Here is a 19,268-nt window from a genome sequence, read left to right as displayed (position 1 = left end):
ACCTGGGCAGTGGCTGAGCACAGCTCAGTGGGGCGGTGAGGGCAGGTCGGGCAGCTGCCTCTGCCATAAAAGCAGGCAAGGGACAGCTTTGGGGTGAGGCGACAGTCATGGGCAGCATGTCCTATAGGTTTTGTGCTGCTTCTGGCACCTGGGCCTTGCCCCAGTGAGCCCGTTAGCTATAGGAAACTCTGCTTATTTGCTTTTGGGTTTAGCCGCCTGTCTTCTGGTTCCTAATCCCTGACCGGGCTTAGCAGGCTGCCAGCTGATTATTTCAGCTCTTCTGCAAACCACATGGTATCTTCCCCACTCAAAGCTTTCAGGAAAAAAAAAAAAAAAAGAGAGAGAAAGAAAGAAAGAAAACAACAGATGAGTGCTATTTGCTGCATCATCTTCATCAGCTTCCTAATCAAAACTGCTGGCTCTTCCACCTAGCCATCCCCTGGGCCCTGAGCTGCTCGGGGCCGCTCTCCCACGCTGGCTGGGTGCAGTGCACGAGGAAGGCATCTTTCTGCCAGTACCTTTCCATGACGGAGGAGATGAAATCCAGCTTGCTCGCTGAATGAGCGGAGGAAGCAGATGAAAGGGTGGAAGGTTTGCTGGAGATGCTTCATGGGGCTTCCTTAGCAGCACGGAGGATAATTACCATGATGGATTTGGAGTCCGCTGGAAAGGTAAAAGCGGAGGAAGTAATGGTGTTCAGATGTTGGCTCGATACCCTGGAGTTTAATTATTTCAACTGCTGAAGAGTGAAAGGTAACAGCTTCCTGATGCTCACGCATTACCGCAGCACACGCTTCGCGTTCACGAGCGTGGGTGAGCGGCTGCTTCAGAGCAAGGCCTTTTGCTTTGAAACATCCACGCGGCTTTGTTGGGAGGCTTCGTACGGGGCTGTTGCTTCTGCCGTGGGTCCTCAGTGACACGCAAGCAGGTTTCAAGTTGTCAGTTGCTTGAATGAGCCAGATACTCAGCCTGGCTGGTTTTATTTGCGTCTTACAGCACAAGCGCTTCACGCGGGGCTGAGGGGCTGGTGGGGTCGCTGTTGGGGTCAGTGGCTGGGGATTCAGCACGTCGCGGCGGAGCCGTGCTCTGAATGAGCAGGGGAATTGGAGTGCATTCGGAGGCCAGGCAGTGGTGAGGGGGGAGCAGGGCTTTGGGTCAAGTCCTGTCTGCCAGAGCCTGCTGGCAGCCTGGCACCACGGCCCTGAGGAGGAGGACGGGCACCGCCACTCGAGAAAGGCCTGAAAGGTGGTGCCTGTCAGTGTAACGCAAGGGAAAAATGGAGGTTGGACCGAGTTTAATGGCAAAATAAACAGCAGAGTGAAGCCCTGTGCTGTTGTTTTCATCATTACAGTAGCAGACACCTCTGGGGAATGTGGGAAGCTGCCACCAGCCTCACACCTATGGGCTGCGCAGGCAAATCCATGGCCAGGGTGCAAGGGCAGGGGGAAAAGCTGCTGGGTGAGGCTCAAAACTCTGTGCCAGGAGCAGAAGGAAAAACGGATGGAGCCCGGGAGCAGCTCCCAGCACAGTGTGAAGCCACCCTCGCTTTCTCCCCCCAAACCTCTTCTTTCCCTCCCGAGCACCTAACTCCCTTCTGAGACTGAGCTGCGGAGCACGGCCAGCTGACCCAACAAATTGAGTGTGGTGATTCCTGTATATTTTTCTCCCCACTGAAAATCAGATCCCATTTTCTTTATCTGTTACCGCTGAAGCAGCAGCGAAGCCAGCGATGAGGCTGCTCTTAGTTGCCTCAGCTCATTGTGCCAGCCTCCAGGGGCCTGCCAGTGCTGCCTCACCTCCCACGGAGGCAGCGGTGCCGTGAAAGGCAAGGCAAAAACACTCCAGGCTGGCTGCAGCACCCTCACCTTTCTGCTCCGAGCATACAGTCGGGAGCAGTTACGGAAAACTCCAGCACCAGGCAAAACAAAGGCCTGAAGAGCTGTGGACAACGAGGTCCTGAGTGCTCGGGCTAAAAGCTTAGCGCTGGATCTCCGCTAAGTGAATTCCCCGTCGGGTGGAAAGCTTCCAAGCCGCGTCTAGTTTGCAGACGCCATCAGCAGCCAAGGTAACTGCAGCGATAAGAGCAGCTCATCCGCCTGCTCTGCGGGCACCTTAATGGTCTCCTCAGCAACAAGGCTGTTGAGCGCAGAAGCGGTGGCGGCCGGGTGAACGTGGTCACCAAGCCTAGGCTGAGGTGGGAGGAAGCACGACCGGGACAGGCCGGACACCCAGGTCACCCGCTCCTCTCACAGGGACCTCTGTGTGAAGTCTCTGCCCTGCCCCATGTCCTCCCTAGCACCTAATTAATCCCTTCGCCCTCTTCACAGCACGGACATTTCACTTGGCACAGGGCAAGGCCTGAGTTCTGCTGCCTCCTCCCCACCAGCTCCGTACCGATGCAGGAGCGCAGACTGGGCAAAGCTGCTTTTCCTCGTTGCACAGCATGCCATCTTCCACCTTGAAGCAATCCCCCTGGGATTTTCTTCCCTCTGTTTGTACAGTTTCGCAGCGACTAACTAGATTTAAAGTTTGGATTCCTTGACTGTGGGAGTCAAGATCGGAAAGCGAGCCAGCAGCCGTGTACCTTGGTCTGCAAACAGACCGCTGTTTGAACTCAAACAATTTCACGTTGTCACTTCTGATTTCAATACCAGGTTCGAAAGCAGCAGTTACAGAGCCTGGTGCTGTGTCTGGGGCCGGGAGCATAGGTAGAGGAATGAGCCGCTCCGAAAAGAGAGAACTGGCTGTGGAGTCCAAAAAACGCTCACAGGATTTTATTGAAGTTCAAAATACAAAAAGGTCAGATTGTCTCCCACCCCCTCCGTATCCTTCCCTTCCAGCGTATCCTAACAAAGTAACGTTATTCACAGTGACAGCTCCAGCCCTACCACAACGCTGTGCCTTAACCGTGGCTTCCAGCACCAGCGGATGACCCCGTCTAAAAGCAATGCGTATTCTGGTATCTCAGCTTTGAGGTCCTTTTCCTGGACAGGAGGCCAGGTGTTAGAGAAGATGTCTCTGAGGAATGCTCCAGGCTGCGGCCGTTACCCAGTTAAGCTGAATCCCAAGAACAGACACTCCAAACCAGCACTCCCCAAGCTGTGGGGTGGGTATTGCTACCAGCACACCTCCTCATTTAGGTGTGCTGCACAGGTGGGAACTATCGGGCATCTTCTCGTCACCCTGCTGCTGTCCGTGCCCTACCTACGAGATTTCACGCATCTCTGCTTCAAAACAAATCAACCCATGTCTTCATTACTAACCACAGCGGGGCAGAGCAGCAAGGGCAATTCCCTGCATCCTTCATAGTGGCATCACCCTGGGCAGAAGTCTCACCTTATTCCTCAAAATGAACTTCAGGCCCGGGAGCAGCGTGTCTCTACGACCAGCAAGCCTGGGTGTCAGCTCTGGGTTTGGGTTAAATCCACCTTCACCCCAGCCCGACAACATGGCTGAATACACAGCAGCTCCTCTTGCTGCTGGACCTCCTGCCCGAGACTGCCAGCAGCAGGAAACAGAAAAGTCAGTTACACTGGGTTTTTGTTGTTTTGGTTTGGTTTTGTTTTGATTTTTTTTACAAGATGCAGACGGCTGCCTAAAACCACGCTAATATTAAGTCATCCCCTAAACCTTATCTTTGCATCAGGGCAACCCTGACCTGCTAATTGTCTACCTGGGTAACTTTCACAAGTGATTCACTCTGGTATTTAAGCATTAACTTTCAGCAGTGATTTATAAACCGTGCCCAGAGGAACCTGCTAGTTTGATTAAAAGCTTTGTATCCCAATCGCAACCGGCCAGATTCTCTGCCCTCTGACTGCAGGCTCTGGGGACAGTCAGGATTAAGCTTGGGTGCGCGTTTCTGAAGGCAGTATGTTTGCTCAGCTGCTACCATGCAGAATAAAGTGCACGTAATTCTCACAGCACAAAGCCTTCTGTCGTCCGAGGCACCCGCTTCCCACCCCCCCATGCTGTTTGGTACTGCGGTGGTGGCAAAAGAAGCCTGTTCCAGGCAGGTCTGTGACGGTGGCCAGCAGCTGAGTGAGGTGGCCAGCAGTGAGCTGAGCTGGCTGGTGACTGCCCGCGGCATCAGCCCTGACCTGCATTGAGCTAAGTGCTTAGGACAAGGCAGACTACCTCTGAGAGGGGTATCCTATTCAGTGCCAGCCCATCTGACAAAAAGAACAACTCCTTTTTTTTTTTTTTCTTCCCCAAAAGTCTCAGCTGCAGAACTCTGCTGTCCAAACCCCGCTGCCTCCCCATGAGGCAGCCACGGGGACAGTCTGAGCACCAGCCAGAGCGCGGATCTGGCAGGCACGGCCAGGGGCGGCAACGTTCATTCATCAGTCTGCGAAGCGCGCCTTCTTCTCTAAGGCTTCTCCTTCTGGGTCAGAGACGTGGGTCGGAAGCCCGTTACCTCTTCTCCATCTTCTGCATCTGCAGGCTGAGTGACGTGAAGCTGGCGAGGAGGTCCGTAACCTCATCCACCTGCCAGAAGAATACAGCTGGACATCAGGCACGGGAATGCAGCTGCCCGCCACCCCAGAGAAAAACCCCACGCAGCAGGGACTACGGATCCGCAGGAACGCCCGTGCTGAGCGACTGGCTCCACAATCGTGCAGGAGGACTTCTGTCCTCACGCTCAAACAGGTCCTAAACTAAGGCAAAGGAGCTTTTCCCCCCTCCTCAGGAGACTGATGCTTGACCTCCACCTCGTCTAACCAGCCCTTAAAATAGAAGCGCGTTGGTGCACTACTCAGAACTCAACACTGCGTATCTCGGCCATGGCCTCTAAGCCTGTTTTCGAGGGCCAATCTTCTCTACCAGGAAAAGAAAACAAAATAAAGCCAACCAAGCGGGTAAAACAAAGGCACCGAAACCCTGTGCGTTTGTGCTGCCTCCTGGCCTTAAAACGCCTGTGCACTCAGCACGCCTGGCTTCCAGCTCCTCTGCGGAGCTGCTGGACACCCTGATGCTTTCTGCATTTTGAATTCCAGCCAAAGCAGTACCACAAGTCACCACGTAACTTGGCCACGTCACCCAGCGCAAGCAGGAACACGTCCACAAGCCTGTCTTTAAAGTTCCCTTGCTCACGCAGTAACTCTCTTGAACGCAGAAGCCACAACACAAGACGGTGAGTCACGGTAGCCTGACGCTGCCTACCTGCTCCTTTGTGCTGGTCATCTGTAACTTCGAGCAGAGGTCGTCCAGCTGTTCCTTCTGCTCATGCCTCCCCAGGCGGTCCAGGTATTCCCGCAACATCTGGATAATCTGAAACCACCAGGGAGGAGAGGCGACCGTCAGACAGCCACATCAGGCTGGGATGTTTTAGCAGGAAGAGCAGTTAAAATTCAGAGCAGTGGCTGGAAAAAGGAAGGTCTCCGAAAACAGAAGGAAGAAGTCAAACTCTCCCCAGAGCAGCTAGAAGACTAGAGACAGGTATTTCAAACAGCTGCTAAATATGTGACCTGTAGCCCGCAGGAGGCTGCCGGCGGCTGCAGCACCTCACCAGGATGTGGGGCCGCTTCTTTTACCTGTTTCACTTCGAGGCGTACAGCCTCCAGGCTGTGGGAGAGCCCTTCCTGCAGGATGTTGAGCTTCGATTTAGCGAGGTGCAGCGGGGTTCTGCCAGCTCGATCCAAGGCATCGACTCTGGCCCCTGCAGGAGCGGGGACAGAAAGCGAGGTCTGTCTTAAAGACTCAGTGTTCCCGGGGAACGTCAACAGGGCAGGGGCAGGCTGTGGTTGTTAGAGGGGAAACGTTACCTCCGCGCAGCAGCGTGGTGATGACAGGAACGTGGTTCGTGCAGGCAGCTGGGGAGGGAAAACAGGACACACAACTCAGAGGTACTAGCAAACAACGAAATTCCTGCCTCTTTCCCAAGGCTCTTTGCCGTGAGAAAGAGGAAGAGCCCCACTGTTAAGTGTAACCTGACGCTCAAGCCTGGGTACTCTCTCTGGAACAGATCTCATGCTCCTTGGGGCTGGCAGAGGCAGGGAAATGGGATTTCTCTAAATCTGACCCTAAACCCTCATGAGGGATGAAGGTACTGAATGCAAAGAATCCCCCTGAAGTTCTTAAAGCTGGGGATGCATACTGTGATGCGCAGGATAGAAGATGCAAAGGAAGGATAGCGACGCAGTGCTCACCTCCCCTCCCCGCACACAGAGCCGAGCTGCGTGGCACTTACCCAGGTGCAAGGGAGTGTTCCCCAGCCCGTCCCTCTGGTTTGGGTCAGCGCCGTGGTCCAGAAGCAGTTGCACTGGGAACAACGAAACAGAGCCACGTCAGTCCCTTCCCTCTGCCCCGCTGAACAAACCTCGCTGCTGAAAGCAGCCTCGTTTGGCAGCACACAGCGTGCCACCGGTCCGCAGCTGCATGAGGGGTGCTTCTCTCAGCTCTCCAGCTCCCTCCCTCCCGGAGAGAAAGGACTGGGGCCAAGGACATCCTTCCTTCTGCACCAGCGCAGCCCTACAGCTGGGAGCTGCTGCTGCTCCCACCCCAGCACGGGGATTGCAAGTCCCACAGCTGGAGTTCAGCTGGCGACTTTGCCACAAAACACACGGAACCGGCAATTTCCATCACGCGCTGCACCAAAAGAAAGAACATCCCCCAAAAGCGACCCCTCCCCACTCACCGATGTGGTCGTTGCCGTTGCAGGAGGCGAAGTGCAGGGCTGTCCGGCCTTTGTCGTCTGCAGCGCAGGGGTCGGCTCCATCCTCCAGGAGTTGCTGCACTGACAGCGCCAAGGAGAAGAAGGACGCAGGTGAGTTGAGGGGGGCACCTGACCAGAAAGGGGTGACGCCACCTGCTCTTCTGCAGCTAAACGTGGACTTTGCACGCCGTCAGCTGGGCGTGAGCCAGCTCCAGCAAGCATCCAGGCTCAGCAGAACCAGCAACACGCCCTCCTCCACTGCTACAGCCTCTGTCAGCTCGCACGCACTGCCTTAAAAGACAGCCCAACGGCTGTAATGGCTAATGCTCAAGATCTGTCTAGCCAAATATTCAGGCTCCAAGAACAATCAGCAGCAAATGGAGTATAAAATGATGCCAAGGATGCGAGGCTAGCTCTCACAGCCTTGAGTCATCTGTATCTCAGGCACTTCCCAAGCCAGAAATAGCAACGTGTGGTCAACAGCCCTCCACGGGCTGTCTTCACGGATTTCTGCAGTTGTTTTTTGCATCTGCATGAACTTTGCCCATCAGTCTGGACCCACGGTGACAAGTTTCACAGTGTAACTCCACCCAGTGAGGAAAAACTACCTCTTCGCATCTGTTTTGAACAGGCCACTTCCTGGGTTCACCTGCAGCTCCTAGTTTTTGCCCTAAGAGTGGCGGCTACTGACTGGTAGCCCTAGTTTTTGCCCTACAAGTGGCAGTATGAATATACTGTTAAGAGATGATGCATGGAAGTGAGCTAACGAACAGCCCCGGTAGCCTTATCATCATCTACTTGCAGTTGTTCCCCTTGCTCTTCCACCCAGCTGCTTCTCCAGCAGAGCTGCCTACTTTTCCTCAAGCTGTGGGGTACGCAGAACACCTCAGGATTATAAACAGGGGAAACCGCGTATCAAGTACAGGTCCAGAACTAAAGTGAAAGAAACAGGATTTTCATAAAGCCTGACTCTTTTGGTCTTCATTTTGACTCAGTGACTGAAGCCAAGCCACGTCCTTCCTGCCATGACAGAGCTCACAGGTCGCTGTACCCCTCAGTTTGTGATGCCGGGCATATTTTGGAGTTGAAGGGTGCCCGACAACCCCCCGTCTGACATTTCAGGCGCTCCCACACGCCAGCTCAGCTTCCAGCTCCCTTCACAGCAGGGCCTGGCGCGCAGTTCGGCCGAGGGAACAGCACAGAGCAGGCCAGGCGATGACAACGGGCCGATCGATCAGCGCCATGCTGCCTTACGCAGCCCGGCGCCTCACCTGTATCCAAATCGTTCCCGTTGGCGGCTTCGCGCAGCCTCTTCAGCGCTGTGGAGAGAAGCCGGCCGTTACCGTGCAAGCCCGGGGAGGGGGGGGGGGGGAAGGCCGGGAAGCTCCCCCCGGGCCCGCCGCAGGCCCCCCCTCCGCTCCCCTCCCGGTCCCCCTCACCGTGGCTCTCCTTGCCCGTAGGCCCCAGGCGGCGGTGGAGGCGGGCGGCCCTGCGCAGGCGGCGGGCCGGGATCTTGCCGGCGGGCTCGTCCCGCTGCCACAGGACGTGCAGGCAGCCCAGCGGGCCGCCCCCCGCCGCCGCCGCCGCCGCCACCGCCGGGCCCAGCCCCGGGCCTGGCCCCGCTGCCGGCCCCGAGCCGCCGCCGCCGCCGCCGCCGCCCTCCTCCATCCCCTCACGGAGCGGGCCGGGCTGCCGGGGGGCGGGACTAGCCCGTCGCCATGGCAACGGCTCGGCTCGGCCAATCGGAGGCGCAGCACGCCCCGGGTGCTGCCGCGGAGGCGGGAGCTGGGAGGGGATGATGGGCAGGCGGTTTATCCAATCAGAGAGAAGAGTTGAAGACAGGCGGTTAGTTCAACCAATGAGAGCGCGCGGCCTCTCACCTCAGCCGTAGCCGTACGCCGGGTTGCCCGGCCTTCTTCCTTCCTGCCGCGCCGCCGCCATGGCCTACCCGGGCGAGGACTATGACAACGATGTGAGGGGGGCGCGAGGGGGTGGGGGGCCGGGCCGGACCCGAATCGGGATCGGAATCCGGATCCTGAATCCGGATCGGGATCCGAATTGGGATTCCGATCCGGATCGGGGCTCGCGTCGGTGACTTCTCTCCCTTAGGCCGCCTACGACCCGTACGCCTACTCGGCCGACTACGACCTGCACACGGGTGAGTGCGGGCCGCAGCCCGCCGGGAGGGGGGCGAGCAGGCCCTGGGGGGGCTGCCACACCCCCCCCCCGTCCCCCCCATAACCGCCTCTCTCTCTGCCCCTCGCAGGGGACCCGAAGCAGGACCTGGCCTACGAGCGGCAGTACGAGCAGCAGACCTACCAGGTGATCCCCGAGGTGATCAAAAACTTCATCCAGTACTTCCACAAGACCGTGTCGGATCTCATCGACCAGAAGGTGTACGAGCTGCAGGCCAGCCGCGTCTCCAGCGACGTCATCGACCAGAAGGTGTACGAGATCCAGGACATCTACGAGAACAGGTACCGGGCCGGCCTTCCCACGGGGGAGAATCGCCCGTCCAAATTGGGTGAAATTGCTCCCAGTTTGTTTAAGGAATCACTAATGGTCTTGTTCCAGCTCTGGGTTTTCTTTAAAATACAGCCCGCGGCTTGAATTAAATCGGAAAAACGAGACAAAAACATATTTCTAGGCCATTAGTTTAACATAAGTCTAAGGGAGTTGTGACCCACCTGAAAGAACATACAGGTCCCGTGGGATGTTGGCAGCAAAAAGTGAGCCCAGCAGTGCTGGTTTGCAGAAAGCGACGAGCTATAATCACGTCCGTTCTCTACAGGTGCTCCCGTTTGTGCCCGTAGCTGCGTTACTTTACCATAAAGAGAATGTAAAAGTAACACATGCAACTGTTCCATGCTTTACAGACAAATTAAAGAATTTAATTTCTCTGTTTGCCCTTCTTTGCTTCAACACTGGTCTTAATAAAGGGGGATGTTGCTCTGCTTCCCGTCAAGTCCAAGCCTTCTGTATTGTGAACTCCTAACTCCCGCTCTCTGGTACTGCTGAACGGTTTCTCAAGCCATGTCTGTGTCTGTCTTTCAGCTGGACAAAGCTGACAGAAAGGTTTTTCAAGAATACCCCATGGCCAGAGGCAGAGGCCATTGCCCCCCAGGTTGGAAATGGTAAGCATTTCTTCCTCTTTCTTTATCAGAGAGCTAAGGAACTAAATCACTTCTGATTTATTAGTGAGCTGGAGCACGCTGTCGCTGATTTCTGAGTTGCTCATCTTTGCTTACTGCGGCAGCTCCATCAGTAGATGCCTGTCAGGAAGCCAAAACTGAGCAAAGTGTCCTCTTTTGCCTCTCTTCATTGCTGTGCCAGTAAGAGCATCACCAGCATCTCTGAGAGTTCCAGTCGCCTAAGCCTTGTGGTTTGCTAACGTTCAGTTCTCTCACCTTTCACAGATGCAGTTTTCCTCATCCTGTACAAGGAGCTGTATTATAGGCACATCTATGCCAAAGTCAGCGTGAGTATTTGCCCCGTGTCTTCCTTTTGGTCGTACACTGGCTTCTCTGTGCCAGAAAACTTGCCAAATCTTCCTGCCACAGTAGCGTTAGTGGTTCCATAATTTTTGCAAAACAAGTTTGGGAAGGTTTATGAAGTATGAGTCAAGTTACTTTTAGGGAAGCTTAAAATCCTTGCTTTTTGTTAGTTGAGCAAAGATTTGCTGATAGCTGAAAAGCAAGACTTGACTCTCTTTCTGAAGCTCGTTAGGTGTCTCCCCGAACTTGGTTGTAATTAGTGTGCAGGTTTCCGTGACAGCTGGTACGAAAAAGAAGGCCTGGTCTGCGTTTTCAGGAGGCCGTTATGTGGAAGTTTGTCACTGGCAAACTTAGGGGAGAAGGAGGTGCTGGGAGGGAGCTGAGTTTTCTTCTGGATAGAGCTGTAAATACAGGACTTAGAGATCGGCTTGTTTTGCGTGTTCCTTTGTGGCTCTTTGTTTGTTCTTCAGATCATCAGGTGGATGAGAGGGGGTGTCGTGAGAGTGGGTGTCACGAGAGAAGGCTACATGGCTTGTGATTAAAAGACCATATGGGGTTAGAGTGTCTAGTGGAAAAGGAAACATGGGCACTGAAGAGGAAAAGGAAACAGAGGAAATAATAATCTACAAAAAAAACACTTTTTTTCCCCCTTAAAAAGGCTAATTTGAAATCAGTAGGAAAATCAAACTAGTTCTTGGTTGTTTAAGGAAAGAAACAGAACAGGTATGTGGCTCACAGGGTAGATGAATAATAGCTGTAGCTTTGATGGGGACCAGAGGGTGGAGAAATGGGAACCTCAAAACGGTTGCTGTATTGAGCCAAGTACCAAGGCTTGCTTTAACAGGAGAGACTGGTTTCTTGAGGTGCTCTGTAAGAGGTTCTCAAACTGCCCACGGGTGTCTACAGGTGAAACAAGGAAGATGGCTCTAAGAAGAGTGGTTCCCTACTGTGTTCACTGGTCTTTTGAAAGCGTTTAAAAGTATTGTCTAGGGCCCAAGGTCTTTCATGAAGGGAGAAGGACAAGAAGCTGTTGAATGTAATATGAAGTTCCTAAGTCTGGACAACAAGAGGACAGTCTGGACAAGGAGAGTTAAGGCATTCTCTTTGTAGGAGATTTCAGTGATACAAGCCACCTAACCCTAGCCCTCTTCTACTGGACCATAGTGAGACGATTTCAGGTTTTCTGGGTGGTGCTGATGGTGTCCTGGTTGAAAATTGGCGCTAACATCGCCAAATTATAGCCTCAAATGCTGTGACCGTTGCCTGTCCTTCCTACGTTATTGCCCATAAATTCAGTCCTGCTGTGCTTCAAACTAAACGGACTGTACTGCCTTCTCATTGCAGGGGGGCCCCACTCTGGAGCAGAGATTTGAATCTTACTACAACTACTGCAATCTCTTCAACTACATCCTGAGTGAGTTACTGCAATTCTCTTTTGGTTTGTGCATTTTGGAGACAAAGAATGGGTGGAGAGGATAGAGCTGGAGAAAGGGGGAGAAACTGGAAGAAGTTTCCTTATAGATTGTATAGAGAAAAGTAGTCCATGAGCTTTCCATATACTTGAATTTATTGAACTTTACATCCAGGAACTTTAAACCACAAAAAGCCCAAACAGTTTACAGTGCTTTCTGAAATGTTCTAAAGGGAGAGAAGAGAAAGAAAGAAAAACGAAACAAAACTTATCTAGTTTTCCATCTTCCTTGAATTTTCGCTTACGGCTTAATTTTGCTTTTTAGTAAAGGTAAGCTGGGAAACTACAGCAGCGTTTCACAGCTCTTTACTGTTGTTGACTCCGCTTGGGATAAATTTAAATGTTTGTGACTTCCTGCCAGTCGTCTTGCAGAGAAAAGTGGCTGGGATAAACCCGTAGAATTTGTGTGCAGGTTCTGAGAATCACTGCTGCTGAGCAGTCACACTCGAGACATTAACCCTGTACACACTCGTATTTAAAAATGAAGGCAGCTGAGGTAGCCAGAGCTACATATCACCTCCCTGCTGCAAACCTCATTCATCTGCTGCTGTATTTCCCAGCTCAGGAGAATTCTTGTGTTCTCAATTCTGCCTCTTCCTCCAGTTCTGCCACTGCTCTTGCTCGAGGCGTTAATTTCTCATCTATTACTAACGGTCTTCTGCAGATGCTGATGGTCCTGCTCCTCTGGAACTGCCCAACCAGTGGCTCTGGGATATCATCGATGAATTCATATACCAGGTACGTGACTCTGAGACTGGGCCGTTGTGGGGTGGCCTTGCCTCTATTAGCACTACTAAATTTTCCGTCTTCCTCTCTGTGATTCTCATAGCTAGGGTACTATTGCAGGTCAAGCAACTTTGGTGAGTGCTGTTATTTGTGTGACACTGGGTAGATGAAGTAGCTGTAAATATGCAGGTTTTTGAGCTACCAGGAGCCGTTTAGGGAGTCCTGAACTGCTACTGATATTTCTGTTTAAGTTGTTGCGTTGTGTGTTTTTTTTGTGGTGGTGTTATTTTTTTCCTCACTTGGTTTGTTTTTTTTACAGCTCCATTTTTGCCTGGTTTGTACAAAGCCTGACTGAAATCTGCTGCAATAACCACAAAGACTTTATTAACGTGCTTGTTCATACTAGTTCTGTTGTGTTACGTGGTTTTACTTTAGTTTTGTATTTTGTCGTTTGCAGGGCCTTTATGCATGCACTGAGAGATTACTGACCTTATTTGAAGTCTATGGTCTAAGATCTTGATGTCAGGAAATATTTTTATGCTTACTGTTTGGAGTGCAGTAATTCAGATCTCAAGTACTGTTGGTTTTTCTCTACAGACTCCTTTCTGTGTAACTTAATATTGTAGAGGTGCTTGGAATTCCTCAAGTGCAGTCTTGTGAAGCTTAGATATGAAAGGACGGGTGTCTTGTGTGCGGACACATCTTACGACTTGGTCATTCTTTTTGTTACTTCTTTAGACAGCAAATTGGTGTTTAGTTGCCTGTCCTAATTGTCAAAGAGATCTTTCACTTGGTTGTGTTTACTGGCCTTTTTCCTCAGATTGCCTCTGCACAGTACCAGTTTTTTCTTTAAGTACTTTAATGGTGGTATAATTTGCCACTTTGTTTGCCAGGTGTTCTCAAGTTAAACTCTTCTTTTCCATGGGACTTGTAGCTTGTTGTACTGCATTTGTGTGATCAACTCATGAGCTTACTGCACTTAGATGAACATCTCCAAACTAGCCCCTCAACATCAAATCTGCTTTTTCCCCACAGTTCCAGTCTTTCAGCCAGTACCGCTGCAAGACAGCCAAGAAGTCTGAAGAAGAAATTGATTTCCTTCGTTCCAACCCCAAGATCTGGAACGTCCACAGTGTCCTTAACGTGCTGCACTCTCTGGTGGACAAATCCAACATCAACCGACAGCTGGAGGTCTACACAAGTGGAGGTGAGATAGCTGGGTGATGCCACGCAAGGTTGGTGTCTCTGCTGCCTTGCTGTGGTTTGACCAAGCTGTTTTCTTGACCTGGGAGCTGGATCAAACCCTTAATCCTTGGATGGATTGACTGGGAAGAGGTTCTTACGTTCTCATAGGCCTTACGTGAGAAATGATTACACTGGAGGTCCTGCTCCTTCATTTGTAAATACAGAGGTGTGGAAAGGAGAGCTCGTTCCCTTGGGGGGACAGCATAACGGCTCCTTTTTTGTTCCTAGGTGATCCTGAAAGTGTGGCTGGTGAATATGGTCGCCACTCCCTCTACAAGATGCTGGGCTATTTCAGCCTGGTTGGGCTGCTGCGTCTGCACTCCCTGCTGGGGGATTACTACCAAGCAATCAAGGTTCTGGAGAACATTGAGCTCAACAAGAAGGTAATGAGGCAGCAAATCCTCCACTCTAGTTTTCCAAATGCTTCTGTTCAGATAGGCTCCTGAAAAATTGCCATAATTGATCCTGTAGCTGAGGAGGAGGTCGTTGCTGTTGCCAGGAGTGAGTCTGTAGGATTAGCTGGAAGAAACATCTAGTTCCACGCTTGCGTGCGCAGAACACAGCTGGAGCTTTGGCAGCAAATCAAGCCATATGGTAATGACTGCTGCTGTTGTAGCACATACGCCCGATTCTTTAGGAGGTTTGTTTGCTGCGTTGTGCAAGGCAGCGTCATTAGGGGCAATATTAATTGAATTGTAAGCAGTAGCGCAGCGCTAGCGGGATACTTCGCTCCCACCTTGGTTTATGGCTCATTCCTCTTCTTTTTGACTCTCTTGTTCTCGCTGTGCCCGCTCCCACCCTGCATGTGTTTGCTCTAGGATTGGGTGTTACTTGTGACAACAGTGCCTAAAAAAAGTCCCTCTGCAACACGGGCTTGGTCCAAGGCTCGGCAGGAAATAGCGGGAAGGGAGCTGAGTGAAGCAGTACTAGGCACAGCGCAAGGGTCTCCTGCTTGCAGGAAGCCAAAACTAGAAAACATAGGGGGTGGGATGATCTAACAAGCAGTGAGGAAGCTGGTGCAGGGATGGATGTGAGGTGAGGTTTCCTACAATATTTGAGACTGGAGTAAAGGCAGAGGTGTCTGGATGCTGGGTAACGAGCTGCTGGGGTCAGAGGTGGTCGTCTCCCCTCTAACGGTGCATCCGTCCTTCTCAGAGCATGTACTCCCGCGTGCCTGAGTGCCAGGTGACCACCTATTACTACGTGGGCTTCGCCTACCTCATGATGCGGCGTTACCAGGATGCCATCCGCGTCTTTGCCAACATCCTCCTCTACATCCAGAGGACCAAGAGCATGTTTCAGAGGACAACCTACAAGTACGAGATGGTAAGAGAGAGAGTGGGTCTAGGCTTCCCAAAAGAGAAGGCTGCTGTCTCCTTTCCTGTCCCTCCTCTGCCACCCAGTAACCCACATCTCATAGTCCAGCTTTATTTTCTAGACTGATGGTGACTGGATATCCTTTGACCTGCTTTGCCATTTGTGTCCATGTTTTCTTTTAGCTGCGTTACTGGTTCTTTTAGCTGTTCGCTGTGCAGTTGCCCCTGTTCCATCTGCATTTTTCCTGTGGGCAGTGTTGTTAATGAATGTCAGCTGCTAATGATACTCTTGCCAAAGCTCCTTAAAACTCAGTCCTGTTCAGTCCCGTGTTTCAGGCTACTTCTGTTATCAGATATATTTCCATTATCAGATAGTCATATGCAAAAAACTCATCGTGGCTAAAACAAAGCTTCTGTCTTCCTCCACCTAAGCTGCCTCTGATGCCTTTTTTTTTTTTAACTACCTTGCTGCTATTCTCTCCTCGTCATCCTTATGATTCATTTACAACTCCTCGTGTAGCCAAATCAGGCAGTTCCTATTTCCGTGGCACTTCAAAAACTTGGCGTGTAAGTTTTAGCCACATAACTGTTTTATCCCTCACTCATACGAATTTTCCTTCTCACTCTTTTCTTCGCTGGCCTCCCTAATAACAATCCCTTGCCAGTCCGTGTAGGAGATGACTTGAACTCGTTTCCTTTCCTGTACTCCCTTGCCAGTCCGTGTAGGAGATGACTTGAACTCGTTTCCTTTCCTGTACCTACTCCTCTGGACTTTCTTGCACCAAAGAAATCAAACCTGCCTCTGGCCGTCCAAGCTCTGCGTGGCTGTGGATACATTCACTCCTCTGTGCTTTCCTCTTGTCATTTCCCCTTTTTCATCGACGTTAGGCTTGGTACAGCATTCATCTGCTTTGCCCAGAAGCACTTCTTGGTGCTGTTCCCGTTGAGCATTAGGGCCAGCAGTGCTCTGGGTAGAGGATCTGTCTCTGAAAAGCACAGCTCCCTCCTCTCCCCTGCGCCGTAAATCCTGAGCCCGCTGACAGGTTCTCCTCTCTGCCTCAGATTAACAAGCAGAACGAGCAGATGCACGCCCTCCTAGCCATCGCCCTCACCATGTACCCCATGCGCATAGACGAGAGCATCCACCTGCAGCTGCGAGAGAAGTACGGGGACAAGATGCTGCGCATGCAGAAGGGGGACGCTCAAGTCTACGAGGAGCTCTTCAGTTACGCTTGCCCCAAGTTCCTCTCCCCTGTGGTGCCCAACTATGACAACGTGCACCCCAACTACCACAAGGAGCCCTTCCTGCAGCAACTCAAGGTCTTTGCTGACGAGGTTCAGCAGCAGGCTCAGCTCTCCACCATCCGTAGCTTCCTCAAGCTCTATACCACCATGCCCGTGGCCAAGCTGGCTGGCTTCTTGGACCTCACGGAACAGGAGTTTCGCATCCAGTTGCTCGTCTTCAAGCACAAGATGAAGAACTTGGTTTGGACCAGCGGCATATCTGCGCTGGATGGGGAGTTCCAGTCCGCCTCTGAGGTCGACTTCTATATTGACAAGGTTGGTGTCTGCCCCTCGCTGGCTGGGAAGTTCCTTCACCCGGCAAATTTTGGCAGCGCCGGGTTTTGCTCCAGCCTGTGGGAAACATTCCCATGCCGTGCGATGGGCGTGGCTGCCCACGGTGAAGCTGTAGCCGTGCTTAATGGAAGTGCTGGTGGATGAACAGTGATAGGATGCTGCAGGCAGCGTTGGCAGTCGTCATACCCAGGAGGAAAAAAGCCCTAAATGTCTTCCCCGGGACAGAGCGAATCATTTGTCAGTGTTCTCAGGGGGCGGTAGCTGGGTGAGAGAGAGTGCTGTCAGCATCAGGTGAGATTATCAGTTTTGTAGGTGTGTCCCCTGTGTGTCTCCTTTGCTTGACAAAGGAGGGGTGTGGCTCTGTCATGTTACAGTTCTGTTTCTCACAGAAGCATCATTTAGCCCTCTCTGCTCTAGGAGGAACCTAAATGCAAGCTATGGTCCTGCCACCAACCTACCATGCAGCTTAGGGCAGTAGGAAACACGGGAAAGACCCTTTTAGGATTTTGTTTCAAAGCAATTGGGTTTCTTGCTGCCTGCCAGACAAGGAGAAAATGTTGCCCCTTGCTGTTTGTCCTTAGAGCAGGTCTGTACCTGCAGGGTCTCATTGCTGCTTTGTCTTCCCTGTTTACCTGAACCAAATAGATTTGTGCCTGACTTGCACGGCAGCCTGGCTCTCCTGGCAGACAGAACCACTTGTAGCTGCTGGTAGAGGGAAGCGAAGTGTGAGCTGGGGTTGGGGCTGTCAAACTGCTGCTACGGGAGCTGAAAATAGGCAGAGGGTGCAAGAACGTGGGAAACAAATACAGTGCAAGTTTGGGACCCATCACAAGTGAGGGTAAAGGGAAGGCAGTCCCCAGAGAATGCTTGCTGAGGGACTGGAACAGGGCGGGTACGTGTCGAGCCCCTTTCATTGCCCCTCCTGTTCGGCAGTGCGTGCTGCTCACTGCCAGCGCGGTCCTTTTCCTGACTTCCTGCTCTTCCTTCCCCAGGACATGATCCACATTGCAGACACAAAGGTTGCTCGACGCTATGGGGACTTCTTCATCCGCCAGATCCACAAGTTTGAGGAGGTGAGGCCAGACAGGAAAACCGTGTTAGCTCTGTGGGAAAAGTAGGGAAAGGTTTGGGCTCTGCAGAGCCCGATGAAGGAGTACTGTGTGTGTGACAGCTGTGCTGTGCCATGCTGGGCAAAGCCAAGTGGCCTGAGCAGCAGCTGCTCGCTTCTGAGGAATGGTATGTTCTTGTGTAAGAAGTGCTCATGCAGTCGAGCCACACCGAAAAGGAGGGTTTTACTTTCTAATGCAGCGGACTCCGTTGTCCCTAGACAAGTGTGGTGTTGCTCACATCTCTGCCCTCATAACTAAGGCTCTAGAAAGCACCCCCAAAGACTTGACAGGAGGTGACGTGCTGTCACTGCTCCGCTCTCCCAGCAGAGGCTGCTGTGGGGTTGGAAACGTTGGCAGCAAAATCCTGAGACAGGGGGATGCGAGCAGTACATGGCTGAGGGTTACCCTGTTAAGATACCATTGCTAGAACTTTGCAACCTCTCTTCTCCCCACATCTTCCTCTGCTGTCTGGGAGAGGAGGAGGGAGTTTCTCTAATTCCCTTTCTATTCCACGCACTGCCTGCAGCTGCATGAGAGCTCTTCTGGCAGTGAGTTGCAGAGGAAGGAGTAGAGCCACTGGATTAAGGTTGCTGAGGAGATCAGTAGCGTGTCAATCACTGTGTATGTTTCTGACCTTTGCTTTCTCTAACTCCAGCTGAATCGAACCTTGAAGAAGATGGGCCAGAGACCCTGAAACTTCTGTGGATTCAACTGTCGGCCTGAGCAGAGAAGTGGGTGGGAGAGATTATTCTCTTTGCTGTGAGGGAGGGGAGCCCAGGGTTCTGGCATTTCTGGAATCCTCTGTGGCTCAAAAGGTTTTTGTACTTTAAATAAGCAGACTCATTTGGCTCAAACCATCCTACGAAGGACGAGACATCTAATAAAGGAGTGGAATTTTCCTGGTGAGCATTCGGTATCTGCTCTTCTCTTTTTTTTTTTTTTTCTCCACTTCATGCAAGAACATAATTGCATCCGGACATATGGGCAGCTACTGCCGGTTTGTGCTGTCTGTGGCTGATGCTGTAGCAGGTAACTGGGACTAGCCCTACGTGCTCAGTGAGGCGCTGCACACAGCGAACGGGGAAGGCTGCAGGACTGGTGGACAGGGAGAAAAGGAGCTGTTCCACAGCATTTCCACAGGATATGGAAAACGTTGCAAGCTAATATTATTCCTTTCAGCTGTTGTTCCACATTGAATAAACCCGAGTCGTGGTTGTTTTCCTAGAAGGTTGCCTTTTTGTCTTCCCACCCCTCTTTTTTTTTTAGCTCTTAAGAAGTAGAAATGCTCCCAAGTGGATCAACATGTTTTTAAAGGAAGGGGAGGATATTTTTAAACATTCAACCAATATTAACTTTGGTCATCTGATGAGATGTCCTTGCTGGAGGCTGTGTTTTATTTCAGCACAGGCAATGCCCACGTCCTGGCCCTTAATTTAAGAGTTCATTTTCCCCAGAAAATTGCCTGAGGGCATTCGATTTGTTAAAACCTTTTAAATGCTTTAAGCTTCAGACGTTTTCCTAGCTCTCCAGCCACCTTAGATTCTTCCAGGCAAACTTGCAGTGCCTTGAAAGAGCAGCTGAAAATTAGTCCTGTGAAGGGGAAGCAAGGATCTATAAATATTGGGGAAGAGAAAAGGATGCAAAGAATGAATTGCATCTCCTCAACCCTCCACA

At 51.8% G+C, this 19,268-nt stretch overlaps 2 protein-coding genes across 2 annotated transcripts; one reads left to right on the top strand and one right to left on the bottom strand.

Moving 5' to 3' along the window:
- Positions 1–2,758: 2,758 nt before the first annotated feature.
- ANKRD54 (ankyrin repeat domain 54) lies at positions 2,759–8,430 on the bottom strand. Its single transcript, XM_080584756.1, has 8 exons — positions 8,095–8,430; positions 7,927–7,974; positions 6,638–6,736; positions 6,191–6,262; positions 5,766–5,813; positions 5,535–5,659; positions 5,164–5,271; positions 2,759–4,488 (listed from the first exon to the last, which is right to left on the bottom strand). Exons 1-8 carry the CDS (start codon positions 8,321–8,323, stop codon positions 4,414–4,416), a joined length of 804 nt encoding a protein of 267 aa, XP_080440882.1. The 5' UTR covers positions 8,324–8,430; the 3' UTR covers positions 2,759–4,413.
- An 87-nt stretch (positions 8,431–8,517) lies between these two features.
- On the top strand, positions 8,518–18,500 carry EIF3L (eukaryotic translation initiation factor 3 subunit L). Its single transcript, XM_080584734.1, has 13 exons — positions 8,518–8,627; positions 8,765–8,813; positions 8,922–9,132; positions 9,710–9,789; positions 10,072–10,133; positions 11,494–11,563; positions 12,285–12,358; positions 13,382–13,553; positions 13,820–13,974; positions 14,747–14,917; positions 15,970–16,467; positions 17,478–17,558; positions 18,250–18,500. The coding sequence occupies exons 1-13, from the start codon at positions 8,595–8,597 to the stop codon at positions 18,286–18,288; spliced, it is 1,695 nt and encodes a 564-aa protein (XP_080440860.1). The 5' UTR covers positions 8,518–8,594; the 3' UTR covers positions 18,289–18,500.
- Positions 18,501–19,268: the final 768 nt, after the last annotated feature.

Source organism: Anser brachyrhynchus, assembly GCF_964034855.1.
Source record: "Anser brachyrhynchus genome assembly, chromosome: 1".
In the NCBI taxonomy this organism is placed as follows: Eukaryota; Metazoa; Chordata; class Aves; order Anseriformes; family Anatidae; genus Anser; species Anser brachyrhynchus.
This window is presented reverse-complemented; position numbering and strand designations above follow the sequence as displayed.

What these genes read in the sequence shown, in the direction of transcription:
- ANKRD54 (XM_080584756.1), bottom strand. Translation starts at nt 8,323, where the DNA reads ATGGAGGAGGGCGGCGGCGGCGGCGGCGGCGGCTCGGGGCCGGCAGCG. An exon ending in GAACACTCCCTTGCACCTGG is followed by an intron (nt 5,814 to 6,190) that starts GTAAGTGCCACG and finishes TTCCCTCCCCAG; the next exon opens with CTGCCTGCACGAACCACGTT. An exon ending in TGACCAGCACAAAGGAGCAG is followed by an intron (nt 4,489 to 5,163) that starts GTAGGCAGCGTC and finishes TTCTTCTGGCAG; the next exon opens with GTGGATGAGGTTACGGACCT.
- EIF3L (XM_080584734.1), top strand. Translation starts at nt 8,595, where the DNA reads ATGGCCTACCCGGGCGAGGACTATGACAACGAT. An exon ending in TGCCCCCCAGGTTGGAAATG is followed by an intron (nt 9,790 to 10,071) that starts GTAAGCATTTCT and finishes CACCTTTCACAG; the next exon opens with ATGCAGTTTTCCTCATCCTG. An exon ending in CAACCTACAAGTACGAGATG is followed by an intron (nt 14,918 to 15,969) that starts GTAAGAGAGAGA and finishes TCTCTGCCTCAG; the next exon opens with ATTAACAAGCAGAACGAGCA.